Genomic DNA, 22,912 nt, shown 5'->3' with positions numbered 1-22,912 from the left:
GGCCGCGTGGGGGACCCACCGTGGAGCAGCCTGTTCCTGAAGGATGGCACCCCGTGGCAGGGACCCAGGCTGGAGCAGTTGGTGAAGAACTGCAGCCGGTGGGAAGGACTCACGTTGGAGAAGTCCCTGGAGGACTGTCTCACGTGGGAGGCTGGAGCAGGGGAAGAGTGTGAGGAGTCCTCCCCCTGAGGAGGAAGGAGCAGCAGAGACAATGTGTGATGAACCGACCGCAACCCCCATTCCCCGTCCTCCTGTGGCACTCGGGGGGAGGAGGCAGAGAAAATGGGGAGTGAAGTTGAGCCTGGGAAGAAGGGAGGGGAGATGGGAAGTTGTTTTAAGATTTGGTTTTAGTTTTCATTATCCTACTCTGATTTGATTGGTAATAAATTAAACAAATTTCCCCAAGTCCAGTCTCTTTTGACTCTGACAGGAATTGCTGAATGATCGCTCCCTGGCCTTCTGTCGACTCACAAGCCTTTTCGTTACATTTTCTCTCCCCTGTGCAGCTGAGGGGAGTGATTAGAGTGACTTTGGTGGGCACCTGGCATCCACGCCACATTAAAAAATGTTCCTAAACAATGTTAGCACGAGAGAAGAAAGCTGATGTAGCAAAAGAGTTAGAATTAGGGACTGCTGCATGATTTCCCAATCTTCAAAACATAAAGGACAAGAGAATTTAAATAAAAACAACTAAGGAGAATTAAATGGAAACTTATCTATCCCACCTCAAACATAAAAGAAAATACCTTTTCAGATTTGGTTCTTGCTACTGCCTTTTGCTTATATATTAATTGGAGAAATGCACACAGTGTATGCAGTGCCTACAACGTGACATCATGTATACTCTACCTGTCTCTGATGAGTTTTTGTTCGCCGATGGAGATGAAGGAATCTGTCACAATCTGTACACAAATTCCCACAGACATTACATAAAATTATTGCAGCAGTTTCACCATCATCATGGTTATCACACATTGGCTGAAAAAATTAAGAAAAAAAAAGAAATAATTATTTCTTTATTAAATCCCTCATTTTCTTTCAGCATCTGTTTTTGTTCTCCCTCCAAAATTAATAAGGGGGGGATAAAGATCTTGTTTAGACTATTAATTGTATCGTTAGAATAATCAGTATCTAAACAATTACTGCAGGACACAAAAAGCCCCAATTTACTGTATCAATTCTTCTGATAGTCTTCATCATCTACTTTGTATGATGGAGCAAAAATGCGTTTTTCAACAATATACTTGAGACATCATTTTCAACTAGTCTGAGAGAAGATTTATTTGGTAACAATGTGTTACAGGAATGTTAACAGAAAAGTACAGAAATATGAGTACTCAGGTCAGTCAAAATGCACAATATTTACCCTTAATTACTTTGATACGGTATGTTTGCTCAAACATCTAATCAAAGCTGTAGGTCATCTATAACTCAGAGAGAACACAGCCAAAGTAACAAACTTCAAAATCCACCACAGAATTAAGTTGCTGTACTGATATAATTTTTTTTTAAAATTCAACACAGTTCTGTTTTGCAGTTCAAAATATCTGTACAAAGAAGAGTTCAATGACTGACTTTGATTATGCATATGCATATGTCTGAGAACAAATTTCCATTGTACTCCCAGAATATGTCATTTCCATGATATTGCTGATGCAACTTAGAACAGGATCCTTTCAAAAGCAGTCCTCATAGTGGGGGGACACAGTTCACCTCAAAATTTGAATATCCTGGTTGGATATTCATTCATTCCTCAATCCCTATATACGGGTTCAGCAGCTTCTATCCCTGCTTGATGATGTCTTGTTACATTTCTTACTCTTCTGACATTTCCAAAGCTCTACAGAAGTCCCTTGACTTTCTTAATCACCTCAGAAACCTTTGTTGTCTGCTTTCCTCTCTCAGCAGTTTTAGTCCTTGCTGCTGCTGCAGCTCTGTCTCTCCTGTACTCGCATTCTGCCTACACTAAACTGCTTTGGAGGCTTCTTTGGCTAAGCATCCTCAGTCGCTAATGGGAAGGCACAATATTCCCTTGCCTCCCACAGGGTCCCACCTAACCAAGTTTCAGAGAGACCAGCTTCATTGTTTTGCTCTTTCCAGATTCATACTAAAAAAAATTGTAAGCGTTTTGTGCTACTGAAAAATATAGACAGAAACTCAATTAATCCATCATATTCCATATTAAATTTGTAAATCCTCTGGGGAAATGGCAGCTTTACTAAATTCAGTTAGAAAAAAGTTTCTTTCTCTTTGGGGTAATCACTCAATACTGAGATAGGGAACAGGAAGCTAAATTACGGCAAGTTCTTGAGGAACACAAAAGAATTGACTTTATTCTGTGACAGAGATCTATATAGAAAGAAGAGAGCTGTGATAGAGGGTGTTGTATTAACTGAGTCAATCTACTCTCAAAAATCCATCCTACGGGTGCTAGGAAGGCCTTGCTCTATCCTGAATACCAGTAGAATTGCTACCTTACTGTTTTAAGTCAGAATTTTTGTTTTACAAGTAGTGCTCATCCTACAACACTAATACTTCAAACGTGTATGTACAATCTCCACTGGGGACAATAGGGAGGAATAAGGTTAGGCTGAGTCTACCTTTCCCTATCATTACTCTAAATTCTTTGACTACTGAATAAATCAAAATAAACACAAAACGATATGATTTTCAGTCTCACCATCTGTTTCTGTTGTCCGTCCTTTCCCATCCATCTGCCTGAGGATAGTCTATCAACATGATCCTGATCAAGTACACAGAGCGATGCTAAGGCCAGCCATAGCTATTGAAAGGCAAGGTAGAATTAAATGCTTTAGAAATACTAAAAAAAAAAAAATAAAAATTAAAAACTTTGACAGACAAGAACATCACTGTTACCTGCAAACTGTATCATCCTTAGCTTAAGCTTGCCCATACAATGCAAGTTTTTTTCTTTTCCAAAAGAAGCACACAATAAAACTTATCAAACTTTTGGGAACTACCTTGTTTCTTTCAGATATGTCACTTTATGGTCATAAATACAGTAGTTTGCACACAAGAGAGAAACAGTGAAGAAAGATCAACCAGAGTATTCTATAGAGAAATATGGCAAATACAGACTGGCATACCACTCTCAAACATTGCAGGCTTTGGGGGAGAAGAAGAAATTCAAGGATGCAGGCTAATATAAAAAACCCAAAACAACAAAAATTTAGCTCAGTGACATTGATTTCTTTATGTTCTCACTGCACAGGGCATTTGAGATTACCTAGAAAAGGGTTCTGCGCTAACTATTCTTCAGAAGAAGCTTTTCTCTCTTCCTCTCCATTGACTACAGTGAAATCCTAAAGAGATAAGCTACATGAGGATAATTTGTTGGTAGGCCTGCAACCTAAACTGAAATGCTCTTGCCAGCTGCATTTTTCAATAGTTTTTGATCAAAGGTTTGATTTAACAAAATGGCTTTAATTGAAAACGTCTACTGGACTCTTCCCCGAAAATGGACTCCTCCATGACAGAACTAAGTTCATTCACCAGGTGAGCTAGGCTGATGTTCAGGGCTCCTCTGAGACCTGATTAAACTGACACAGTGACAGCAGGAGCTGATGGTGCTCCAAAACAGTGTCTTCCAAAGACCAGAGAATATATGAGTAAGGGAATGAAAAACACAACTGGCACAGCCTTTTAAGACGGAAAACAACATAAGTGTCAAATGCTTGTAATCATTGCAAACCTCTTCTTTTCCATGTAATTATTATGCTTGAGAAACCAAAATCTGTGCTCCCTAAGATGGTAGGAATGTCATAATTGACAAGTATGCTTTTCATAGTATTTCAAGTGATCTATTAAGGTTAAGTTAGTCCAAGTTTCTATAAAAGAGACATGAAAGAAGTGAAGACAAAGAAAAAAACCTACCCCAGGTAACTAATAAATGATTCAGTAAATTATTTTTCATTTTCAGACTAACACACATGTGAAGCTTAGCTTAATTGTCCTAGAGAATGCTTGTTACTGAGTGTTTTCATAATAGCCTTGAGATGTGGCAGCTGACGGCCTAGAAGTCAAACCACTTAAAATAATAGTGCAGAGAGCTGGAAAAAGACAGCTGATTCATATTGTGCAATTTTCCACACAGATGAGCTCATTAATTTAGTAAAAGGCAAGTATCACAAACTTTAAGCAGAATCACCTCAAGGATAAAACCCCAAATGTGTAAGCATAACACTTCTTCTTCATTACTTAGGAGGTAAACAAGATACTTATTTAACCAAAATGAATTTTTTACTGGTGTATTTCTGCCACAAAGAAGAAAACTCAATCTGCTGTGGCACACAGAAAGCAAGACTTTTATTAGGACTAACAGCAATTGCCTTAGTTAGGATACCTCTCCATTATGCACACAGCTAGATGTGGAGAATATAAACTGTATACTGTATGCATTGAAACACCCTGTATAAGGAAGTTATTTCTAAAATACAGGAAGGCTCTTGGATGGGCTCCTACTGCACATTAGCAATGAACTAACATTAAGTCTAGTAAAGTTCTTACTCTGGTTGTTGCAATGCACCTCACTGGTGACCTGTATTCTTCTTCCATTTTGGTCAGAGCTATGATGGTTTCAGCAATAGCATTCTTTGTCACACGGGACCAAGCTTCTGACAGATGACCCTGTTAAAAAGGAAACTCAATTTATAACAGCTTTTATTAAGAACAATTAAAACTGTAATTAGAGCTGCTACAAGCAACATCAGGTTAGGATCTCAAGTTACAATAGAGAAAGAGGAAGTCAGAGATGACTTTGACAAATCAGGTGTTACCAGACAGGTCTAGTAAAAATTAGCCCTCAGCTACTCAGGTGACTGACTGCAGTAGTCTCTGAGCAACTACTGGAATAACTAACTTGGAATAGGGAGAGGGCATATGATTTTAAGAATGAAAGAATTCCTAAAGCCACCTCCTACTTCCCCGAGAAGAGCAGAGCTGGAGCACAAATAACTGACTGTGAACAACACACAGATTACAGCGGGTTCCTAGAGAAATGAGCTTCACTCGCCTAGCTTGGGCCTTCCTGAATACTCTCCACAGTTTCTACCTTTGAAAAAAAATAAAGAGGAGTACACAGGAAACCTCAGAACTACAGCACACTTTCCAAACCAGCCTTAAAGATTCTGAGCCTATGGCACTGACTCATACCGTAAAGTTCCCAATTCAGAGACTGCTGAATCCTTAAATTCTTAATGTAATCTCTAAATTTCTAAACGTTATGCTAAAGGTGACAGACATAATTGAGACTTACTGGACTCTGAAAAGGAAGCTACACTGACTACCTCAGATGTAGGTACCTACACATTGCAAATGTTGAAAAAGTGAAAGGAATCATATTTGTAACTCTTACTAAGTGGCTAATAAGACTGATGTCACCCTATTGATAATTAGCAGCTCTAAAAAGCCTTAAAGAAATGTTTTTAAACTAGGACCCCTCTATTCCTCCACCCTCTTTTGGGTAACAGGGCCAAACCTCCGAAGAAGTTTTGAGCATGCCTAAACCACAGAAGTCCTTTACAAAATGCAATCAAGAAATGTTATTACTCCCACCCTTGAATGGCCTCAGTCAGGTCTCCCTCATCTAGAATGAAAGGGGACGAAGTTCAGATCTCTTCTTCATACACGAGGAGATTCCTTATTGTTTGGCTACTGAATACTTTAGAGTAAACTCAGTCCCAATCACTCCTTTTAAGTAAGCAATTCAGAATCTACTGAAAGAGGGATTTATATCCACATTTGAGAGGACTACACTTTATCTGATTGACTTGATCCTTTCTACATATTCATTCCAAGTAGAATGGCTTAAGCAAGAGAATTCAAGACTCATACCAGTATACCCAACAGCACTACTGGAAAACTAACAGGTATGTGGGAGATGGAGCCTCACATACTCTGGATATGCACACAAGTTGCCATATTTGACTCCAGAGCTTTAAGAACTTCCCTACCAACTTCTGCAATAGTTTTAGAGAACCAGATGTTATCAAATGCACCAGCTTCAAGGGTGAATGTCTTGAATGGCTAGAGGAGCTGCTTAGGCAAAATTACAAGCATCTGATTCCAGTCAGCCAGCCATTTTCTGCTTCTACTAATCTCTTTCTTTTATTCCTGGCAAAGGTCTCTGCTCAGCTTACTTTTAATCAGCTGTCCTTTAAGGGGCTGGCTGTCCCATCATCACAGGAGCCAGAAGCCCATAAAACAAGGACCACAGAGTTTTCTCAAAAGACTTGCCCAGTGCTATTTAAAAATGCTGCAGAAAAGAATCCACTGACGTTTTCTCCCTTACCCAAAGCATACCTACCAACAATGGCTACAATTGATACTTGCAACAACCCTTAAAAAAAAAAAACCCAACTTGAACAAATTACCCATCCCCTCCACAATTCATTCGCAATGGTACCTACAACAGACCCTTCCTCTCTAGTCACCGGAGCAACTGAAGCAAAGACTAACTGATCATTTTATGCATGGACCAGCACTGCTGAAGGATGAGACACATTTTAATTGCAACTCTCAACTAAAGATAAATTGTGAGATTCTGAAGTCTTGTGTTCAGAATCTAGAGTAGCAATTGCAGAGAATTCCCATCCAGCTTCAGCAACTTTGAGATGGGATCTCCGTAATCTAAGCACAGTGAATGTTTAGAAAATAGTACTCCAAAGCTGAACATACTGAAACAGCTTTCAAAGTGTAATCACAAAGGAAAATCTGTGTCATCTCACTGAAATAGGTACAGAGTTAAGGAAGACAAAAACAACCTCCCAATTAAACTCCTTTCCCCTAAACATATACAAACCCTATTTTTTTTCCCCAATATTGTTTCTGGGAAATAGCTGAATCCCTTTTCACCAAATTCTTCTGCCAAAAAACTTGCCTGACACAGATACAACTATGGAAAATTTCAGCCCAGATGGTTAAAGTAATAAACAGCTATAAATGTAGATTTCAATAAGACTAAAAGAAGTCAATCTTAACCAGAAACTCCATATATAAAATCTACATACAGTTACACGAAAACACCACTATTACCTTCCTCCACAGACACTTTTTACTTGTCAGTTGGAGTTCTGAGTGCTCAAGACTTAAAAAACTAGGCTTCTAAGTGAATAATGTAGAGTGACACACAATTATTGTTTACTACTTACATTTCTGGTACAAGTGACTTAAAAGCTTATTTTAATACTGGATTTTTGTTTAGCAGAATCAGAACTCAGTTCCTACTGCTCCTAGGCCTAGACTCTACCCAGAAGACTATACCTTTTCCTTCTTGAGACCAACTCACATTTAACAGCTGAACATAATACTAACGGTAATAGAAAGTAATGAAAAAATTGCAGTCTTCATGACCAGAAATATTTGAATATTCTCCACACATTTAAAGGATAGAAACTTACTGCTGCCATGTCTTTAATGAGTTTAATAATGATTTCTGAAATCTGTGTAGGTGTTGAACCCTTCATCCACCAATGGCTTTCACCTCGCCGAATGTAGCTGCAAAGGACATATGGTAATACATTAAATTAATAAAAGTATTTATTTACTGTTTGTCAAAATCCACCACAAAGAAACAGTGCACATATTCAGCATGGTAGGTTGGTTTGTTTTTTTTTTTTTAATCAAACTCACTAAGAACATGACTCCATACAGTCAAAGTATTATACAATTTTTTCCATTTATAAAACAAAGATTATAAAAGACAACATAACTGACTTCAAAAAATGTCATTATTTTGTGCCTTTAGCTTGAGAAAATATACATATTTTTAAACAAACCTGGAATTGAAGATCATTGGAAGTGTGACTGTCGTAACTCCTTTGCCTGCAGTAGTGCCAGCTGTCCCGGTTATAGTAGTTCCTTTGGCTTTTAGCTGTACAGTGAGAGCTTTGGCAATGCATCCCAAAAACATGTCTAAGATACCTAGTTTATTCCAATCTCCTTTTTCTGTTGAGTGAATGATATCACTTATATCTGCTGGTGGAAGAGACTTCACTCCTATAATACTAGCCAGGCGACTAGGGGTTACCTCAGGCAAAACACGTCTTAGTAATGATGTTACCTGGAGGCGGGGGGGAAATCAAGCAGAACATCACAATTCTTACCAAAACAGTTGGAGTTTTCAAGCAAAATCAAACAAAGTCTTTCTTCTTTTTCATAAGTTATCTCAGTAAGGAGGATTGATTCTACTTTCTGTACTTAAATCACACCTATAAGAAATTCTGTAAGGTTTCTATCTTGCTTTGAAGTGTTTATTAATATACCCAGTGAGACAAGGATGAAAACTCCGGAGCCTATCTCACTAAATCAATACTTAGTATACTTCATATAATAATAAAAATATGCTTGGTAGTGGACTTACGATAACAGTGATACAGATGTTTGTACAACTCTGATTTGCTTGCATGTTACAGAAATGTTACCCACTTTGCATATAATCTTTAGATATAATCTTTAGATATCAGATCCTCTGTGGGTAGAACCATTAGAGACACCTTAGACTTCTGAAAAAAAAATACTTGCCTCGAGGTACTGAGAATCATGATACTCTTTTCCCCCTCCTGTAGTGTTCCTTGTTATATTGTAACTGGAAATTTTTGAAAAGGAAATCTGTGCCAATTGCTCTGGATCTTACAGGAAGTGTCTTGAAATTATATGCTTCAACCTTACCAGCTGGTGGAATTGGGGTTTAAATTGGCTAGATCATGCAAAGTTTGGTCCAAATCAGGATGTGTGAAAGCTTAAGGAGTTGACATTTCATACCTAATTTCTGAAGCCTTCAATGTTCTCTTGAAAAACTGTTTACATTTTAAGAAAAAAAACTATTTTGCATATCTGCAATATATCAGAATTACTAAGCAGGGCAGTATCTGCCTCAAGGCAAGTTGAGATGTGACACTCTAACAGTTCAGAAAATTGGAAAAACAAAAGTAAGGAGTATGAGACATAAAAACTTCTGAAACAGGAACTAAAACTCCACCTAGAGAAGGCATGCAAGCTAGCAACAAGCTAGTGCATTAATTGTACTAAAGCAAGTATATTATGTGTCTATATGTTTGTTATAGTACATGCATATAAATACACATATACTCAGACAGACAACATTCAAGTTCAGAAAGAAACCGATATTAAAGCTCTACCTGAGGATACCAAGAGGAGAAAGGGAAATACCCAAACAACACTGTTTTTTAGGTCCTGTCCATTTGACAGACATTTCCACCATGCTCTACTCATTCAATGTCTAATCTCAACCAGTGAAGCCTCTGCTTCATCTGTTACGATGTTTTAGCAAGACAGTCATTAGTTATCCCACAATTCTAGCTGTCACTGTGCCTTGAAGTCAAACATGATATTAAAAGGGCAAGAATTAACTATGGCCTCCATCATGCAAATATTTACCAACATTTGGAGCATATGCAACACATAAAAATGGGGGTAACTGTGTAGCGCTCTCAGACCCTTTCCCCACAATGAAGTGGCATGAGATCTTACTAAAAATTAAGCAGTTGCCTCGCTAGCTTCCTTCCACACCTGAAAACTTAACTGCTTTTTATACAGAATTCTTATTTGCAATAAATAAACAAACCAGCTTTTAAACTTCATAAGAGAAATGGGAAATAGATCTTGGTTTTTGGTTGGGAATTTCCGCCTAGTAGCTGGTGTAGCGCTGTGTTTTGGATTCAGTATGAGAATAACGTTGATAACACACTGATCTTTTAGTTGTTGCTAAGTAGTGCTGGTACTAAGTCAAGGACTTTTCAGCTTCTCATGCTCTACTGACTGAGAAGGCTGGGGGTGCATGGGAAGCTGGGAGGGAACACAGCTGGGGCAGCTGAGCCAAACTGGCCAAAGGGATATTCCATACCATATTTTTTATATGCTTACTAGCATATAAAAACTGAGGGAAAGCTGGCTGGGGGGCTGCTGCTCGGGGACTGCCTGGGCATTGGTCAGTGAGTGCTGAGTAACTGAATTGTGCATCACTTGTTTTATATATTCTTTTAACATTATTATTATCTTTATTATTATTATTTTATTTCAATTATAAACTGTTCTTATCTCAACCCACTAGTTTTTTCACTTTTACTCTTCCAATTGTCTCCTCTATCCCACCGGGGATGGTGGGGATTGAGCGAGTGGCTGCGTGGTGCTCAGTTGCTGGCTGGGGTTAAACCACAACAGTCCTTTTTGGTGCCCATTGTGGGGCTCGAAGGGTTTGAGACAATAGCAGATTAACCAGAGCGCATTAAGGTCACGATACTGATTCATCTGTTCTCAATATTAGTTTATCTGATCTGTGCCATGCTTGTTTTTTTTTTTTTCTTTCTGTGCATGTTAAAGATTGGTGGGGTTTTTTTGCAGTTTTCTGTACTCTGCAATGATTAGTGATGTTTTGTCTGGGAGATTTGTTATTAAAACACTGACCTTGATCTTAATCTGGTATCTGAGCTTTGTACTAAAGCCATTAATGTATTTTGGGTACCATCTCGTGGAGACAATTAGCAATTCTACTTCCTTCTCTGACAGCTTTTTATGGAGGAAATACATAATGGAACCTTTGCTACCTTCTTTTACGTTTCCTCCTTCATTACAATAACTTTTCAGTATCTTGAACATCCTTGGGTAATTAAAATATTGCTATTGGTATTTCTTGGGAATGTTGTTTAATTTTTGTCTAAGGTTAATAAGCAATTTAAGAATATCATCCAGAGATCTGCCCCAAGGATGGATAGTTATGAGTGGCAGTGTGTGTGGGATAGCATGGGCAAATGCCTAGGACAGTGGGCACTTCTGGTGTTTTGGAACTTCACCGCTGAAGAAGTGCAGAATCCTGAAAAACTAGTAGAATATTTGGGAAAAAGTATGCTGTCACCCTGGCAATTCCAGGGAGACACAAATCACTGCAACGTGCTGGGGCCTGGCCCATGCCTACTGAGCCCTATTCAACACTACTCATCACCCTCAGGGGAAGAGAAGGTCTGTGGATCTGGCGACAAAATGACAGATTGCTGCAGCTGCTCCCACCCTGGTGACAGGCACTGTGGCTGAACCAGGGAACCAACCTGTGCTGGTATCAGTCATCGCTATATACAAGAAGGTATCCTGGAAGCAAAAGTCAGCTCATTTAGTAAGGGATGACGAAAAATCAGGGCCATCACAACAAGAGGAGGAAGAAGAGGCAGAAATCATAAATGAGACTGTAACCACCTGATCCCAATCCCTATCCCTATCCTTACGTGAGCTATGCGATATGCAAAGAGATTTCAGCTGTTGTCCAGGTGAGCACATTTTCACCTGGCTGCTCCGATGATGGGATAAAAGGGCCAAGTAGCCTGGAATTAGAAAGTAGGGAAGCCAAGCAGCTGGGATCCCTTTCTAGGGAAGGGGGCATTGACAAAGTGATTGGAAAAGGCGCACAAGTCCTCAGCCTCTAAAAGCAACTGCTGTCAGGCATGGAGGAAAAGTATCCCTTCAAGGAAGATGTTCTATGTCACCCAGGCAAGTGGACCACCATGGAGAGAGGTATCCAGTACCTGAGGGAACTAGCTGTACTGGAGGTGATTTATGATGACCTGGTCAATGAGTAGTTATCCAAAGATCCAGAAGAAGTCCAGTGCACACGACCCATGAGGCAGAAGTTCATACAGAGCACACTATCATCATATGCCAACTCATTGGCAGTAATGACCCGGGAAGATGAAGAGGGACCAATGGTGGATGAATTGGCTGGCCAACTCCAGCAATATGAAGAAAATCTCTCTTCCTCCCTTGTCTTGACTGTGGAGAAACTGTTCTGGAAGGTCCATCAACTCAAAGAGGATATGTCCTACTCCCCACCTGTACGGACCAGTATCTTGGCTATTAGGAATAAGCATTCCTCTGCTTAAGAGAGAAGATACAGAGGGTACACACCATGGGCCACACTGTTGTTTTACCTGTGTGACCACAGAGAGGACATGAGGAAGTGGGAGGGAAAAATCTATCTTGACATAGAGGCACAGGTACATGAGTTGAAAGGAAAACAATCACAAAAGAGGGTTCTTCTAGGAAAATTGCTGCTCCAGTCTCCAGTGGGCAGCTCCCCAGACAGAGTAGAAGGGCTGATCTTCTGATCTTAATGAAGAGACTTCTGACTTGTATTTACAAGAAGCGAGTAACAAATACTATGACCAGGACTAGAGGGGCCCTGCCTCCAGCCAGGCAGAGGAAAGGCACAACTGGGTTTATTGGACTGTGTGCATTCAATGGCCTGGCACATCAGACCCACAGGAATATAAGGCTTTAGTGGACACCGGTGCACAGTGCACCCTAATGCCATCAAGCTATAAAGGGGCAGAACCCATCTGCATTTCTGGAGTGCCAGGGGGATCCCAACAGCTGACTGTACTGGAGGCTGAAGTGAGCCCTAACTGGGAATGAATGGCAAAAGCACCCCGTTGCAACTGGCCCAGAGGCTCTGGGCACCCTTGGCACAGACTGCCTCAGGAGAGGGTATTTCAAGGACCCAAAAGGGTACCGGTGGGCTTTTGGTATAGCTGCCTTGGAGACAGAGGAAGTTAAACAGCTGTCCACCTTGCCCAGTCTATCAGAGGACCCTTCTGTTGTGGGGTTGCTCAGGGTTGGAGAACAATGTCTGCTAATCCCCATCACAACAGTGCACCAATGGCCATATCGCACCAACTAAGACTTCTTAATTCCCATCCATAAACTGATTTGTTGACTGGAGAGCCAAGGAGTGATCAGCAAGACTTGCTCACCCTTTAACAGTCCCATATGGCTAGTGCAAAATTCCAATGGAGAGTGGAGATTAACAGTAGACTATTGTAAGCTGAATGAAGCCACACCACTGCTGAGTGCTGCCGTGCTGGACTTGCTAGAACTTCAATATGAACTGGAGTCAAAGGCAGACAAGTGGTACGCCACCACTGATACCCTAACACGTTTTTCTCAGTCCCTTTGGTGGAAGAGTGCAGGCCACAGTTTGCTTTCACTTGGAGAGGCGTCCAGTACACCTAGAGTTGACGGCCCCAGGGGTGGAAACACAGCCCTACCATTTGCCGTGGGCTGATCCAGACTGCACTAGAACAGGGTGAAGCTGTGGAACACCTGCAGTACATTGATGACATCATCCTGTGGGGCAATACAGCAGAAGTTTTTGAGAAAGGGAGGAAAATAATACAAATCCTTCTGAAAGCTGGTGTTGCCATGAAACAAAGTAAGGTCAAGGGGCCTGCAGAGGAGATCCAGATTTTAGAAATAAAATGTCAGGATGGATGTTGTCAGATCCCAATGGATGTGATCAATAAAATAACAGCTATGCCTCCACCACTAACAACAAGGAAACACAAGCTTTCTTCAGACTTGTGGGTTTTTGAAGAATGCATATTCCAAATTACAGTCTGATTGTAAGCCCTCTCTATCAAGTGATCCTGAGGAAAAGCAATTTCAAATGGGGCCCTGAGCCATGACAAGCCTTTGAACAAATGAAACAGGAGACAGTTCATGCAGTAGCCCGTGTGCCAGTCTGGGCAGGACAATGTGTTAAAAATGTGCTTTACACCACAGCCAGGGAGAACGGCCCTACCTGGAGCCTCCGGCAGAAAGCACACGGGAGACTCGAGGTCGACCCTTAGGGCTTTGCAGTCAGGGATATAGAGGATCTGAGTCTCGCTATACTCCAACTGAAAAGGAGATATTGGCAGCATATGAAGGGGTTTGAGCTGCTTCAGAAGTGGTTGGTACTGAAGCACAGCTCTTCCTGGCACCCTGACTGCCAGAGCTGGGCTGGGTGTTCAAAGGGAGGGTCCCCTCTACACATCATGCGACTGATGCTACGTGGAGTAAGTGGGCTGCACCCGTCACACAGTGGGCTCGAATAGCAAACCCCAGTTGCCCATGAATCTTGGCAGTGATCATGGACTGGCCAGAAGTTAAAGATTTTGGAATATCACTCAAAGAGGAGGTGATGTGTGCTGAAGAGGCCCCACTGTATAATAAACTACCAGCAAATGAGAAGCAATATGCCCTGTTCACTGATGGGTCCTGTCGTATTGTGGGAAAGCATCGGAGGTGGAAGGCTGCTGTATGGAGTCCTATATGATGAGTTACAGAAACTGCTGAAGGACAAGGTGAATTGAGCCAGTTTGCAGAATTGAAAGCCATACAGTTGGCTTTAGATATCGCTGAATGGGAGAAATGGCCAGTACTTTATATTGACTCATGGATGGTGGCAAATGCCCCGTGGGGGTGGTTACAGAAATGGAAGTAGAACAACTGGCAGCACAGAGGCAAACCCATCTGGGCTGCCACATTGTGGCAAGATACTGCTGCTGGGTTGAGAACCTGGTAGTAAAAGTACGCCATGCAGATGTTCACGTACCCAAGAGTTGGGCCACTGAAGAACATCAAAACAACCAGGATGTGGATCAGGCTGCTAAGTGGCTCAGGTGGATCTGGACTGGCAACATCAGGGTGAATTATTTGTACCTCAGTGGGCCTGTGACACCTCAGGCCATAAGGGAAGAGATGCAACATATAGATGGGCTTGTGATCGAGGAGCGGGCTTGACCATGGACACTATTGCACAGGTTATCCATGAACATGAAATGCACTGGCATCAAGCAAGCCAAGTGGTTAAAGCCCCTCTGATATGGAGGACAATGGCTGAAATATAAATATGGAGACTGATTATATGACACTCCCACAAACCCACCAAGCACCACATGCTTACAATGGTGGAAACAACCAACTGGGTAGCTGGAAACATATCCTGTGGCCCATGCCACTGCCCAGAACACTATCCTGGGCCTTGAAAAGCAAGTTTTATGGTGACATGGCATCCCTGAAAGAATTGAATCAGACAACTGGACTCATTTCTGAAACAACCTCGTAGACACCTGAGCCAAAGAGCATGGCATTGAGCAGGTATTTCACATCCCCTATCATGCCCCAGCCTCTGGGAAAATCAAACAATACAACAGACTGTTAAAAGACCACTCTGAGAGCAACAGGTGCTGGGGCATTCAAACACTGGGATAAACATTTAGCAAAAGCTGCCTAGTTAGTCAACCCTAGGGGATCTGCCAATCGAGCTGGCCCTGCCCAATCAAAGCTTTATGTACTACAGAAGGGGATAAAGTCCCTGTGGTGCACATAAAAAATAGGGTGGGAAAGACAGTCTGGGCTATTCCTACCTTGGGCAAAGGCAAACATGTTTGTGGGATTGCTTTTGCTTAAGGACCTGGGTGCACTTGGTGGGTGATGTGGGAGGATGGGGAATTGCGATGTGTACCTCAAAGGGATATGATTTTGGGTGAGAATAGCCAATGAATTAAATTGTATGATGTTAATTAATACATAATATTATATATCACCACTTCTACGGATACTATATGCCATATCAATGGTATTACAGTAAGAATCACCCAGATCAATGAAGCATGTATATTGGTGGAACTGAGCAAAGTGCAGCGGTGATGGAACCAGAACTGGCTTCAGCATGCAACAATCCAACACCACACACCATCTCTCCTGCCTTGAAGAATTCTTATGACAGGTGGATCCCAAAGTCATGCACTAAATGAACACAATGAACATGTTATAGGGCTGGCCCACAGACTAAGGTAATGATATCTGCATCTATATATCAAAAGACAGGAAAAGTGGTGGTGATTAATTGTATCATATTGGAAAGTGTGGGACCTAGGCTTGATGTAGATGGTATAGAATAAGGGGTAGATACTGTCTTGGTTTCAGCTGGGATAGAATGAATTTTCTTCCTAGTAGCTAGCACAGTGCTGTGTTTTGGATTCAGTATGAGAATAATGTTGATAACACACTGATTTTTTAGTTTTTGCTAAGTAGTGCTTACACTAAATCAAGGACTTTTCAGCTTCTCATGTTCTGCTGACTAAGAAGGCTGGAGATGCACAAGAAGCTGGGAGGGGGCACAGCCAGGACAGCTGAGCCAAACAGGCCGAAGGGATCTTCCATACCATATGACATCATGCTCAGTATATGAACTCGGGGAAAGCTGGCCCAGGGGCCACTGCTCAGGGACTGTCTGGGCATCAATCAGCAGGTGGTGACTGACTGCATTGTGCATCACTTGTTTTATATATTCTATTATTATCATCATCATCATCATCATCATTATTTAAACTGTTCTTATCTCAACCCACGAGTTGTTTTACTTTTACTCTTCTGATTGCCTCCTCCATCCCATGGCAGGGAGGGATTAAGCGAGCAGCTGTGTGGTGCTCAGTTGCTGGCTGGGGTTAAGCCATGACAGAAATTAACAGCTCTGATATTTAAAAGGGGCACCTCTTGTTCTTGCAATTATATGTAATAATTATGGATGATGCTTTCCTTTATTTATAAAGTAGATAAATGCAATACATGAACTTTAAGAAGTCTCTTTTTTGGAATGTAATACATTCCACTGGTCTAAATTTAAGTACTGCCAGCCACAAGGCAGTGCCAACTTCAGAATTTGAACTTTCATCTTAAAAAAAAGAGAATTCTTAGTCATTGCAACAGAAAAGAAATACCTGACAAATGGAACATATGTAAGAGGACACAGATGAATCTGATGAAAACATGAACAACTGGACCACTGTGAAACAAGAGTCACTGAATACTGAAAAAGCATTTCAGAATAGTTTGCTGATTTAGGTTCATGATGACATTAAGTGTTAATTAAGCAATTTTGGGTTCCTACATCTCAGTTCTACCTCTTGGAGAGAAAGAATTAACAACTTACTCAAAAGTGAGTTTGTTTTAGTTTCATAACTGTAGCTTTCATTGTCTTCAACACAGTTTGGGCCTCGTACAGTAGTTTTATACAGTCAAATTATTGTGGTGCTGAAGTATGTGTGTATTTATATGTAAAACACATAAAACTTTATAATTCTAACTCCATTCAAAAACTGGGAAAAAAACCCCAAACGACACACTTAAATTCCAAAAAGAGATTCTGTAATTTGTTTTTAAATGTTCATAAATTTCTATTTGCCCTCTCCTCATGATTGCAATAACAAAATGAGTTGCTTTATTTACAGTTATTCCCTATGTGGAATATAGGGATGATCTGAGTATGACTGGAAAAACATTTTTAAAGTGAAAACACAAAATTATGTTTCACAAAAAGATGAGCTTAAATAGATATTATACTATCATGCACACAATTATAGGATTCTAAAGACTTTTTTCTAGGAATACCAGGATAGACAAGGAATGGTTAGCACTCACCTGTCTCTGCACCCTGGGAGAAGCAGTGTGCAGTAGTGAGAAGAGATCCTGGAGCAGAGTTAGCTGCTGAGCCAGATACTGCCGGCCTACATTGGAACCGCTCAATGCCAGAACCATTGACAGCAGCTCAAAGCAGTAAGCGTCAGAAGAAGCATCTTCATCATTAGGCTGCGAGTTGGCGTTCTCTTTGCTAGAGATGGCATGCTCCCATTCTTCACGCACACGAGTTGCTTCCATTCGTATGGCCTGGACTATATGAGCACATACCTGTCCAAACAGAATCCAAATACGTAGCAACTCTTAAAAACTTTTAGAAAGTGAGACGTGTTTTATGTACCTCCATAATGATGACTAAAATGGAAAGCCTATGAAATTTGGCTTGTGCTTAAATTACTTTTCAACATGAATACAAATGAAGAATAAATTTAGGTTTAAATTTAGACAATGATTAGATAAAATTCTTTAGAATTAAGATTTAAATTTAATAGTGAATTTGCTTATCTGCATTCTGGAAAATTTAATTGAAATAAGTACTTTTTTATTGTAGTTCCTGCCTTTCAGTTTGCTTTTTACATAGAATTCAGGTTAAAAAAAATACACACAAAAACCCACAAAGAAATACACTTACTCAACTCCCACAAAAGAAAAAGTACTTATTAAAAGACAGTCTCCTGTTTAGTTTACTATTCAGGAAGCTTAAAAAATTTTAGAAACCATGTTTTCATTTTATTAATAGCATGTTAAAAAACATATTTAAGAGATTTTAAAGTTTGCTAAGATGTGTGATGAAAAAGTAGATTTTGCATGACTTACTAATCTAACAAATGTCAAAATTAATCTAATACCTGTTGTATTACTGTGAAAATCTTTACAGCAAAGTTTGTCTTGTGATAGGTGTAATAAAGATAATACAGAAGCTGCTTTAGTTGGTGTATTTAAAAAAATTAAGTACTCAAAAGAAAAAAAACATACTCTTAACTACTGCTTTATGTTAAGAAAAACAAAGCTAAGTAAGGAAACAACAAACCCAAACTTGCATTGACTGCAGGGAGGAATAATTTAAGAATCTGTGGACTGATTACCTTTTTAGGATTAAATTTTATCAAACTTGAGCACTTTTTGATGACAGAAATGGGGAGAAAACATATGCAAAATTAAGAAACGAAACTCTGTCACTGAACCTCTCCTAGAAATTTGAGAGGGTCTACTATTATGGTGTTATTATCAGCAAACATAAATAAGTATCATTTACAACATAATTGTAAAACTGTTCTTTTTGAGTTGAGTCTAATAAGATAGGGGTTTTCATCCTATTGAAATGGATTTTTGCAGTGCCAATTTCAGCAGATTTTTCATATAAAATGCACACATATACTATTTAAAATGTAGACTGAAATCTGATTATAAAGAACAACAGAAGAACTGAAAGTGTCAAGTAAAAGATATTATATTCACTGAAAATGAGCGTATTTATTACAGCACACAAACATTTAATCCTGAAAGCATTTTACAATGAACAAACCTGCTTCTGCAAATTTGTCAGTTTGCTCCGGCTGAATATGATCCCTACCATGTGCTCCTTCAGGTCTGCATCTGATGTTGCCTTCATAAAAAATATATTTAAAATTAGAACAAGAGTTTCAAGAACATTTCCTAATTACTGTAGCAATTAATATGGAATATCAACAAACTTTGTTCTAAAAGTTTGTAGCTTTTTATTACAGAGAAATAAGATATATAAGCAAGATCAATGTAACTATGGTTAATAAATATCTCTTAGATGTATTTACTTACTTTCTAAGAGGAAATTTGAGCATGAAGTAAAATAATAAGCAAAACAAGTGAAGTATAATTATTAGAGATTCAGCCTCTTCACATAGCTTAATACAATAGCTGATTAAGTCTTTGTAAAGCAGTGCACAGAATATTATTTTCAGTTTATATATTTCACAATAAAAGAAACAGGGAACATACAATTAAGTTACCACACAGCATGCTGAGAAAAATACACCTTTACAAAATGAATAATTGAGTCATGGAACTTATTGCCACAAGGTATTGCGTAGCGCAAAAGCATATATCATCTGAAAAATGAAATTATGTTCATTGAGGACAGTCCAATTTTGACTATTAAACATGACAGTCCAGATATAGTCACCTTTTCAGGAACACTTCTTAAACTAATCCTTGTGGGAAAACAGGAGAGTATACTAGGTAAAAAATACTAGTGTGGTTTCTTAATACTTTTTCTCTAAACATCAACAGAGCCCCTCTTAAGTAACAAGATAACAGGCAAGAAGGACTTTCAGGTTGACCACTACTGCAAGTGTTAAGTACTTCTGTAATTGTAGCATAATTTTTGCCACCATTGTGACGAAGTTTCCATTAAACGCCTATGTTCCAATTATAATTTACTAATAAAAAAATGAATGATAATATTTAAAAAATAAGCAATTGTGAAATTTTACTTCTGTTTTGATTTGAAAATTATGTAGCATAAGACACAGGACAAATACTGAAAGTTTTCCTGGATTATTTTTTCAGCAAAGTATTATTGATAGAATACAAATAAATACATTGTGTACTTTTTCTTCTCCTTCTGGGGAAGACAACAGTGCTTTTTCTTCTTGTTCTGGGGTTGGCTCAGCATCTCCAGAGATGAGTTTTCCAAATACCTTGAAGAAAGACAGTGACAATTAGCTTATCTCAAAGACAAACTTGTGCAGGTGTGACATTTCACATTAAAACATAAAGCACTGAAAGTCTATGATTTATAGTAGCTTTCACCGTACAACACATTATTAACATCTCACCTGGGATGTAATAAGTCGGAATACTCGCAGTGTCTCAGATTCACAGTTTCTTTGTTGAGCTACACTTGCAGAAATCTGGCCTGCTATTTTAATGCTTTCACCATCTTTCCATCCAAGAATTTTCACTTGTCGAACTCTTAGTGTGTTCTCTGGACCCTTCAATTCAATTTTGATGATGTGATTATCACCCCCTGGAAGTTCACTTGTTATCCAGCCGATATGTCTTGAATCCAAGTCTACCTATTAAACAGGAATACAAAGATGGGAACTGACATTATATCAAACAGAAAATCACCTACCTCTAAACCAAACCCATCATATATCACTGAAACCAATACAGTGCTTACTATGAAATTTTCATCCTGAGCAGTAAGACTATCATGTTTAATTATAAAAATATTCAGCCTCATGAATTCAGATGAAAAAAAATTCTCAAAGTTAAAAAAAATGACATACAGCCATTTATTTTTTTCTTTAAAGCCTATTAGAAATAGCGGCCTACCTATTCCTTTTATCCTCTAAGCAACAGTTCACATATTCAAAAAAACACTTTGAACTAATATTTGTTCACTACTTTTAATTAAAGAAAAAGACACCAAAATTTAACTGAAAATATAACACACAGTTATCAGTAGTTAAGTTGTTTCATCCCTATTCATATAAACCCCTGCCAAAGAAATTTTAACTCTGTGGAAGTCAATGTCTTATATCATTATCAAGAGATGCAGGACTTAACAATTGTAAAAAAGACAGATGAACTGTATCAAATTAAGTTTATATTAAAATAAATCTGTTTTTAAAAAAAAATAAATAATGTTATAGGATTTAAACTGTGATGTTGCTACTGGAAGCCAAAAACCAACAGGGTGCAGTGCCTCACATCATTGCTCAGAGCAACCCAGCAGGCCTGTTACACTTGACTGTGAGCCAAGTGAGCTCGCTCTCATATCCTTAGGCTAATTTATAACCAAGCTAATATTTGTTCTTTCCCATTTCTACACTAACTCTCAGTGTCTGCACTGAACTGCTCTGCAGCTGACAAGACTGATTTTTTTTTTTTTTTTTTAAATACCATGAGATGGAGTATGCATGAGTTAGAGTATAGTACGCGGGTGTGCTTGAAGATAAAAAAATCTGTTGGAGAAGTGTCAGAGGACTGTTCAGCAAAGAGGGAGCAAAGCTGAATCAAGTCCCACCTGTCTTCTGGGAGTGATCCATCCCTGGAAAAATGCCTGGGCGCTCTGTTTGAGCAGAGAGAAACAAAGCCAGGGAGCGAGCTAACAAGATGCATGAATGATCATGAGTCCAGTCCTGAGCTCTGCCATGGCCGCCTTTCGTTTGGCTGGATAGCTGGGTGTACCAAGTCAGTTTTCTCACAAGAAAAGAATTCTCCAAGGCGGGGTGTGTGTGTGTGTCCATCTGTATTTTTTATCTACGTATATAGACCCACAGAGAAATAAACACACACAAACCTTGCCTCTGTCTACATACACACACACTCACATCACTGTTTAGTATGGGCCCACTGCACCAAAGTTTTGTTTCTTCAGATTTGTAACATCTTTTGGAGCTGTATCTTTGCCTTAAAAGCTGTTTGGAATAAGACAATGCTGCTTCTTGAACAATTTTACCAGTGACTGACAGTAATCCAAATAATAAAGTTTTGAGCCCAAAATGGTAACTGCCTGTTTGAAACCTTAAATATCTTTGACGGGTCACATCAGTGCCAAAATAAACAACACTCTTCTCTCTGTAAAAAACATTCATCTGTCATTTTCAGCAGAACTGAAACGGCAGGGTAAAATGTGTACTATAAAAGTGTATTAGACCATGTAACTAGAAAAATTTGTGTTGAGGGTAAATGATTTCTTTGCTCCCTTCTCATGGCGATCTACTTCTGCTAACTCTTAAGCTGCATTTCTCTAATGAAAAATGATTCCATGAAGCAGATAAAAGGCAATGACAGTGCAACACTAAGAAGCCAAGCATCAGAGTATCTAACAACATGTAATACTACTTAATGCAATTTTTTCAGGTATATTCAGATATATACCTGAATATACCCTAAAAGAAATCAAACAGCTTGTTGGACCTTATAAAACACAACCTAAACAGTCTTTTTTTGAAACTTTCCACATGATCACTTATCATTTCAGCTGTAGTAATTAAAAAAAAAAAATCTAGGGAACATTTTATAATACCCTATTCTGTTCCAGTGAAAGAGTAAAAGCTTGATCAATATTCAGTATATATGACCAAATTCTGTCATTAATAATACAGTATTTTCCAACAATATTATGATGCCTGATATTAGTAAAGTCATTTATCTACTACAAGAAATGGAAACCATTTGCTTACAAAATCTCTGCTATATGCAGCCAAAAAATGACAGCAATTTTTCAATGTCAACTATTAAAATGTTTACCTGCTTTATTCTGCAGAGATCTTCTACTGCCTTGCCAGTTAGGAAGGTCATTGAAGTCACTTTGTTCTGCAACAGACAAGCGAAATAAGAACAGAACACTTCAACTGAGGACCATTCTGACTATTTCTTCTGTATTAAGAGAGTACATACAAGAAGAGAGACAAGTTGTTCAATTACGAAAAAAAATTTAAAAGTGATCAAAAGCAAGGACAAAGAATGCCAAAGCACAGCTCTCAAAAAAAAAAAAAATTATTTGCTCCTTGTGTTAAAAGCTGTAGTTGAAATGAAGATATATTTGTAACATTATTGTACAGATCAATAATCGTGAATGTAGTAAGTCTAGAAAATACTTTGGATTTTATGAAAAGTCCTTATTTGAATGCTTCTACAGAAATTGTGAGCAGGA

The 22,912-nt window shown here is 39.1% G+C and overlaps 1 protein-coding gene across 1 annotated transcript in view; it reads right to left on the bottom strand.

Annotated features, from left to right (window-relative positions):
• MYCBP2 (MYC binding protein 2) overlaps positions 1-22,912 on the bottom strand; it is a gene marked incomplete at its 5' end in the record, with an annotated part of 223,888 nt that overhangs the window by 10,331 nt on the left and 190,645 nt on the right. The window contains 10 exons of the mRNA XM_082013861.1: positions 850-978; positions 2,681-2,782; positions 4,528-4,647; positions 7,419-7,515; positions 7,797-8,080; positions 17,269-17,535; positions 18,791-18,871; positions 19,845-19,943; positions 20,082-20,321; positions 22,507-22,572. Coding sequence (XP_081869987.1) covers positions 850-978; positions 2,681-2,782; positions 4,528-4,647; positions 7,419-7,515; positions 7,797-8,080; positions 17,269-17,535; positions 18,791-18,871; positions 19,845-19,943; positions 20,082-20,321; positions 22,507-22,572 — 1,485 coding nt within the window. The remainder of the gene's footprint in view (positions 1-849; positions 979-2,680; positions 2,783-4,527; positions 4,648-7,418; positions 7,516-7,796; positions 8,081-17,268; positions 17,536-18,790; positions 18,872-19,844; positions 19,944-20,081; positions 20,322-22,506; positions 22,573-22,912) is intronic.

Source organism: Phaethon aethereus (genome assembly GCF_964289735.1).
Source record: "Phaethon aethereus genome assembly, chromosome: 1".
NCBI classification, from domain to species: Eukaryota; Metazoa; Chordata; class Aves; order Phaethontiformes; family Phaethontidae; genus Phaethon; species Phaethon aethereus.
This window is presented reverse-complemented; position numbering and strand designations above follow the sequence as displayed.